The sequence below is a fragment of the Vicia villosa genome, linkage group LG4 (assembly GCF_029867415.1).
Source record: "Vicia villosa cultivar HV-30 ecotype Madison, WI linkage group LG4, Vvil1.0, whole genome shotgun sequence".
Lineage (NCBI taxonomy): Eukaryota > Viridiplantae > Streptophyta > Magnoliopsida > Fabales > Fabaceae > Vicia > Vicia villosa.
The window spans coordinates 157,614,978-157,623,330 of NC_081183.1; the positions used below are offsets into that span (position 1 = coordinate 157,614,978).

General features: G+C 34.5%; 1 protein-coding gene across 1 annotated transcript; it reads left to right on the forward strand.

Moving 5' to 3' along the window:
* The first annotated feature begins 421 nt into the window (after positions 1–421).
* Positions 422–7,982, forward strand: LOC131595674 (tobamovirus multiplication protein 3-like). The gene is made up of 11 exons (XM_058868102.1): positions 422–724; positions 834–924; positions 1,048–1,100; positions 1,179–1,271; positions 1,391–1,462; positions 4,282–4,354; positions 4,444–4,489; positions 5,041–5,104; positions 6,208–6,261; positions 6,345–6,422; positions 7,582–7,982. The coding sequence occupies exons 1-11, from the start codon at positions 548–550 to the stop codon at positions 7,672–7,674; spliced, it is 894 nt and encodes a 297-aa protein (XP_058724085.1). The 5' UTR covers positions 422–547; the 3' UTR covers positions 7,675–7,982.
* Positions 7,983–8,353: the final 371 nt, after the last annotated feature.

An 8,353-nucleotide genomic window follows, 5' to 3' on the forward strand; every position in this document is an offset into this window, starting at 1 on the left:
GGGATTTTTCAAACTAACCCCATATGACAGGGTGAAAATAGGTATTAACCCATATTTATTTAAATAGACCCCATTTTATACTTTAAAAAACTTTTTATTATTATTTGTGACACTTTTTTTAGCAAAATACATTTATAACAAAATATTAACTTTTTCTATTTGATAAACAATCTCATCTAACCTAAATTACGTCCTACCAACCCGGTTTGAATTTTTCTCCCTTTAATTAGAAGTAATAATCCATTGTTCTTTAATTTTTATTTTTATATAAATAATGAAATATCACTTGAAAAATTTGCTAATTAACATGAAATATTCACAAATAAAAATATAAAATGGTAATCCAGTTATGATTTATACAAGCCCATAATATTAAATATTATCCTTAGAGTATTATTTATTTATTTATTTTGTTTTCACCTTCCCCTATTTTCCCTTTGATCCACCCACACGTGCACACACATTCATTGTGCTACAACTGATTTTCACGTTTAGAATATTAAAACGAGCGGCGCGTGTGCCCCAAACTCCGTTGGTCGATTCTACAATGAGCAACAACATCGTGCCGGCATCGAAAGCAGGCGCGGTGGGGATCGCAGTTGCGGCGATTGAACTTACTGATTCCTCCAGCTGGTGGCGCGACATCGACGAATCTCCGGTGTGGCAGAACCGCATCTTCTACACCCTCGCTGTCCTCTACGGCGTCGTTTCCGCCATAGCTTTGGTACTTTCCAATCCAATTCGTTTCCCCTAAAATCATAATCCAATTCAAATTGTTTTCCAATTTAGGGTTTTATTTACTTTTTTAATTTTTTTTTCTATTATGATTTTAGATTCAACTAGTTCGGATACAATTGAGAGTTCCTGAATATGGTTGGACTACGCAGAAGGTTTTTCATTTTCTCAATTTTTTGGTGAACGCAGGTTTGTAATTGTATCAATCAAATTAATGTTTCTATTTAATTTAATAGTAGTATTGCTTGTTTAATACTTGTTGATCACCATATATTATTCTCTTCTGATATGCAAAATATATTATTTTCGCAGTTCGATGTTTAGTTTTCATCTTCTTTCGCGGTGTACAAAGGTTACGGCCAGAGGTATAAAGCAAAGGTTTTTCAAAAACTTTAAAATATGCTCAGATATATATCATTCACACTCTGTGATTATGCATGTAGATTGTCCAACATATCTTACTTGATGTGCCGAGTCTTGCTTTCTTTACAACATACGCACTTTTGGTCTTGTTCTGGGCTGAGATTTATTACCAGGTAAGTTTGGTTTTGGGGCATTTACACTATCATCAGTTTCCTTTCTGTGGTTTTTTTCAATCGTCTAGTGTGTTTGTTGTTTAGTTTTAACAGGCTGATTATTGTGAGTGTTTTTGCAGGCACGTGCCGTATCCACTGATGGACTGAAACCAAGTTTCTATACAATTAATATTGTGGTTTATGCTGTTCAGGTAAGATTTCTAGTTAATGTTTTTGTTGACTATGTTTTGTTTTTCTTTTTTTCTTTTTGGGATCATGGATGTTGCATACAGTTTGTTTTGTAGTTGCTTAATGTATGTTGAAAATACAATTGACGCAAGTATCACTACAACCAAACATCTGGAAGATATAATTTGATTTGTGTTTTGCATGTCTAGTAATACGTTTGGAGTGTTTATACAATTTGGATATAACTTCATTTTTATAGTGACTGGATTGATTATTGATATGGAGTAGTTTAGCACTTTGGCTCTAAAATCAAGGTGTTTTGATAAGATACCATTCTCATTTTAATGACTTATGGGACAGTTGGCTAAATATCAGTTAAATTTTTTTTGAGGATTCTAACATTTCTCGCTTTAAGAATCTGGAAAACATTCCAACTTCATTTATTTGTTTGAGGATTCCAACATTACAGTAGTTCTTTTTTGTCAAAAGAAAAAAAATGACTTTCTTAAACAAATATGCTACAAGGGTTCAAATTATCAAATAGAGGCCATGGTGGATTGCAGTGACAGATTTTTTGGCAACTGCTATGGCCAATTTGTGAAGGTTGGCGGTGCAATGGTGGATTTTTGGCCTTCCACCATGGTCGGCCATTCGGTATCGATAATTAATCTACCTTTAAATAATGCAGTGACCACACTTTTATCCTTTTATTCTTTTTTATTTCAACATACTGTAGTAACTAATGATCTAATTATAGTGAGTGAAACTGCTGCGTTTAGTGCAAAACTGGATAGTGATGTAAAATTTCTATATTCAACCCCCTATTTTAAAAAAAATAAATAAAAAATCAGAGCATAATTAGCTTGTGATGTATGATAGAAGCCAGTAGATTACATTTTGGCACTAAACCCCCCTAAAGATTACATGTTGTTTATAAAGGTTTGTCTATGTTAACAATTGTTGAAAGATGTTTAACTTTAGTCAGGTCCATAATATGGATTGTGAGACAGAAAGGAATAGAATGTAGTATTTTTATGTTTCTGATACAAGCCTTTTCTAACAAGCTAGTTTCCAAGTTTAGATTTTTTACCTTGGATCATCATTAGGGACATGATAGCTTTATCGATACACCTCCATCAATTTGACAAGTTACTCCACCCTCTGTCATAGCTTCATTATTATCCTCTCTATGCTCTATTTATGTAGATCTCCGAGTTGAGAGCTTGGCCTAACTCTCTCCAGCTGTATCTTGCAATGTGGCCAAAACGGAAGTTAAAATTCTATGGATACAGACTCTACATAAGAGTTAAATGTTCCAGTCAGCATCCCTAACATCTAATACTATGATAATATGCAATATAATCCTTGTCACACAACCTGTACTTCATTCCCAAACTAATCACATGGAATTGAAATTAATACTTAGAGCAATAGTACTTATCAGGCCTCCCCAAACGATTAACATTCCTGCTCAACATCAATATACTTTTCTTATCCAATTAAGGTACTGTCTACAGGAAGGTTTCATGAACCTATAGACACTCTGTAGAAAGGTTAGAGAGCATCTAGCCTATATGATGCTACAGGTTTTCTGTCTTAGTGGGAGGCTGGATCTTCGGGATCGCCATTGTATAGAATGTTTTTTTGAATTAATATATTCCTTTCCTTGATTCAAAAAAATAAAAAAGCCCTATAGACACTCTGTGTGTGACCACTTTCATATTTAATGTTTGGTGAACGAGCATCTTTTGCCTAGCCTTCCCAGATGTTCGGTGAACGGGCATCTTTTGCCTAGCCTTCCCAATTTAGAAGAAAGTAAAAGAAATCTCCGGTAGGATTTTTTGTTTTATCTCTGTTGCAAAGAACCAAAAAAATGTTTCTTTCCCAAAGCTTGTGAAAATGACAAGATACCTTTTTCACATGACCCCTCGATATTGTTTCATAATTTCAGCCAGAGTTGTTAATCCCAGATAGCGGAGCGGAGCGGCCGACCTCCGGGAATGAGAATAGTGGGAATAGCGGTATCCCGGATAGCGGGATAAATTTTTGTATACTAATAATTATATAAAAAACTATAAAACATATGTCATATAATACTAAACTAATTTCACAACACTCATAAAATATTTATAAAATCTAATGTCAAACAAAGAACAATGCTTAATCATTCAAAACATAAAGATTCAAATCATATAGATTCAAATTCAAACTTGGCACACGAAGCAACCGACGCAGAATTTGGTGTTGAAGATGATGCTGCCATATTGTTCTAGAATCGACAAAAAACGGTGAAGTATAAATTTAATAAAACAGTGGGGGAATAAATAAATAGAAGAATAAAACAGTAAAAGAATAAATAAGTAGCCACACTGCCACAAGGGAGAGGCTGAGGAGATGTAGAAATAGAAGTATAGAAGTAGAAAGAAGAAGAGAGAGGAAGATTACCAAGAGTAAGAGGGATGGTGGCTGGTGGCGAGAGTGAGAGGCTGAGACGGCTGGAGGGGGGGGGGGGGGGGGGCTTCCGCTCCGGAGCGCCGCTATAGCGGCCGGGAATGACATCTCTGATTTCAGCACATCTGTTTATTGGTGTACACTAGTATATTTGATGTCCACTCCTACTATTGGCGGTGTCTTTGCCTAGTGTGTTGATTGAATGGGATTTACTATATATTTTAAATCTCTCCTGTTAACTAACATTTGTCTACAAAAAAAGTCTATCTTTTGTGTCATTACTCTTGACTTCTATATTTATTGAAAGTGTTACATGGTTGTTAATTTCATTTTCTTCAGTTTTGAGGTTGTTGAGTGACCCATTTTGAATTGTTTTGTTTATGTATGTCAGATCATTTTGTGGTTGATATTATGGTGGAAACCAGTCAGCGTACTAGTCATTCTGTCAAAGATGTTCTTTGCAGGTTTGTATGTTTAAAATTTTGTTTGTTCTTCACCCCTCTTAATTTTTCATGAGTTTTTGCTTATTAATGTGGTATACTTGTTGCAATAGGGGTTTCCTTGTTTGCTGCCCTTGGTTTTCTTCTCTATGGTGGAAGGTATTATAATTTTTTTTTTTGGATTTTCATCCCCCTTTGATGTAATTTGGAGTGAAACTTATTGCATCTAGGTTATAATGTACAAGATACCACTGTATCACATCAGGCTCATGCAAGTACTTTGGAGTTTTTTTAGGGCTTTAGGGGTACATTTTTCTGAGTACTGGTATTGGAGTCTATTAGTTTGCTGCGTGGCTCGTATAATGTTCTTCTCATGGTTTTTTAAAGGATTAATTGTCAGATATGCAGCAAGTTTGAACAACTTTGCATTTTTGAGCTTTTGTGACTTGCTGCTTAATTTAATTTTGTTAATAACTGTAACTTATCTTTCTCTTTCTATTATCTTCTCTTGCCAAATGTGTGTGTGTGTGTGTAATTTATTGATCAAAAATAGAAATGTTTAAGGCATGTAAACTAAATCAAGTTCCTATAGAGTTCATTTAAGTTAGATGTTGAATGTTATTTGTGGACGCAATGCGTGCCCATTTTTGAAGTACCCCTGATTCCCTATTTTGTTGTGTTGTGTGTCCACTTTCTGACTTTTTTTATAGGCTATTCTTGATGCTGCAACGCTTTCCTGTTGAATCCAAAGGGCGACGTAAGAAGCTGCAGGAGGTATGTTATATGACAGAGGCGGAGTATAATATTGCTAAAACAAGCCTAATCCCACGATTATAATAAAACTACTAACTTTTACTATTTGCAGTTCTAATAACCTGTACTTTCTAATTGCTAACAACTCATAATTTTAATTTCCTAAATTACCCTCATCTAACATGTTTATACTCAATTTAGTCTCAATTATTTTAGCATTTATCTTTTCGCAATCCTAGTAATCTTAATTATTCTCTTATTTTCATACACCAAAATTCTTCACTCAGTCCTCAAAATCCAAATGCAATGCAAAATCCCTCAGCTCTTAGTATAAAATATATATTAAGAATATTAAATCACCTAAATTTCAGAACACAGGGTCTTCTAATAATTCTAGTTATGCCATGTTTTGAAAAAGAGAAAATAAAATAAATAACTTGTTAAAATTTGAATGTTGATTAACAATGTAACTAGAAAAAACGGTTATTATGGAAATATGAATTAGAATAATAGCAGCTGATATTATGGAACGTCAATAGAAAAATATTGACATAGAAGGCAACCTAGTGGCTTAATAGCTGCTAGCGTAGCAGGGTCTAGAGAAGGGTAAACACTTCTGTGGTTTGATTGTATTCATCCTTACCGTCTAATTAGTAATAGGTTGATTCCACAACTCAAACGTGTGGTCTTCTAGTATCACAGTAGGAAGTCCAACTATTATGTGAAGGCCCCCCTTCCAAATATTAATATATCTCTAATAAAATAATTACTTGAGTAAGTATTCCTTGGAAAATGATAATTAAGAGCTGTTCATAGGGTGTGGGAATAGGGAGTTGAGTGTATCAACAGCCTTGCCCCCTATTAGGAAACCGGTGAAATCACACATCCACTAGGAATATGGCCAAATTAGTCTTGTAAGTTCTTGAGCAATTCTAGCCCCTTGAGTTAGCTTTTGAGATTTTGTGGGATCATGCCCAAATTCTAAGATGGTATTTAGAGCTTATCTTAAACCGGTTATTGAACCCTCATATTTGTACCAACTCCAAATGTCAATTTTTGGGCATTAGGGTGTGTTAAAAATCTTTGTTTCTTTCTAACAATAAGTGATGTTTCTTTCTTTTCAGGTTGGCTATGTGACAACCATATGTTTTTTATGTTTCCTTATCAGATGCGTTATGGTGAGCTCCATTTAATTTTTAAATCTCAGTGATTCCTATTGGTTGGTTTTCAAACTGAGTTTGATTGTATTTTGTTGTGTCAGATGTGCTTTAATGCATTTGATAAAAATGCGGACCTTAATGTCATGGACCATCCTATTCTAAATTTCATATATTATGTGGTAAGTTTTTTTTTGTGCTTCTAAATTGTTGTTATTTTACTGCCAATACTCTGCTGTTTCGTTATTTTGTAGTAAGATTGGTGACCCCTTTTGGATCTAGTTGGAACATTGGGTGTGGGTTCATGTGAGACACCACCTTGAACACCACATCCCCCTTGATAACCAACTGAGATGCCACTGAGCTAAAAGGCCGTTTACTCGACTGTTTCTAGCTATTCTATTCTCATTATCATATATTTGGGTGCTGTTAAAATCCCACATTAGATGAAATATGACACGAAAATGTGTTTATAAGTGAGGTATCCGTCATCTTATAAGTTGGTTTTATAAAGATGAGCTAGATCCAATATAGAAATCTAAGATAGACCCACCAACCAAATTGGAAAAAGGTAAGGCATAAATATTGTTTGTAAAAAATGGCATTACTCACTTTACTAGACAATTTTATAGGGTTGAGATAGGCCTAACTCATTTTAAGATGGTATCAGAGTCTATCCAAAGCTCTTTGTGCCACCCACTCTACTGGGCCACCTGTGTCATGCGCTATGTACAATTTTGGGCATTAGGGTGTGTGTTGAGAATCTTGCGTTGGATAAGATATGGCATGAAAATGTGTTTATAAGTGGAAGGCTTCCCTCACCTTACAAAGATAGGTTTTGTAATGAGTTAGATCCCCAATATAGAATATAAGAGGTCTATTCTGTGCTTTATATGGATGGTTTTGCTTTAGATTATAGCTGAGTGGTGAAATACTTAACATACAGTATAAATTTTATTAACCTTTGCCTGCTTAAACTCAACCCAAAGTGACCCAGAGTGTTTAAATCATATATGTTTCAAAACACCATTTCATGGTGTCCTCATCTCTTGAACAAATTTTCAATTACAGATGGAAATTTTGTTTATCAGAAAAAATTGTAATAGATAATCTGAATTTCATTTGGAAAGTTATTGGACTGCTACTGTGAGGTATCAGTAGTTGTGCTTAGCAATTCTTGTAGAAATGGTTTACAGGCATAATTTACAATGATAAAACCAGAGTTCTGTTGGGCCATATTTTTAAATTTGCTCCAAGGACAAAGAATAAAAAGTTTCTGTATGGCTCCTACATTATTTCTCTCCCACTGTACTTCTCACCCTTGTCACATTTCTGTTGCAGTTTGTGGAAATATTACCTTCTTCTTTGGTCCTATTCATTTTGAGGAAGCTTCCACCTAAGCGTGGTATCACGCAGTATCATCCGATTCGCTAAAAAGATTGAACATACCTAGAAAAAAGGGGTCATTCTTAGCTGACTCAATGGTAAGTTTTAGATCAGGGAATGCTAGTTTTTTCTCTGCTAGGAGTGACAGCTTCTATCATGTATTTTATAGTTTATTAAGGGTTGCCGATTTCAAAACTTGACATTTCATAAATTATCTAACGTCTGTGCTTTGTTATCTCCGATATTTGCTCTGTCTAAGGTTGGTTCTGTTGTTTAAGCAAAATTAAATGTAATGAGCAGCCATAACAGGGAAAATGGGATTGATGTCTTGTATAAAGTGTTGCATGTTTTTTAAATTTATTCTTCACTTCTTTCAAATTAAGCATCTTCAAGTAATTGATTATTTTCCAGTTTAACTAAGGTTTCTTAGACTAAACTCTTTCCCTTGAAATGCTACAATTTGAATACTCATTACCAATATTGTTGCTAAGGTACAGCCAAAAGAAAAACAACAGAAGCATTGAAAACTTGTATGCTGTAATATTTTTAAGGATAAAAGAAGGCTTACCTTGTTTAGATTTTCTGGGATTTGACATAGTGATTAAAGGAAAACCTTCAACTTGGTTGTGCCATGAGTAGTTCTAGCTTTGATGAATACTTTGTTTGAGAAGATGTGAAACAATGATTTCATCTTCAACCGATTTTAGTATGAACCACCAGCCAGTTA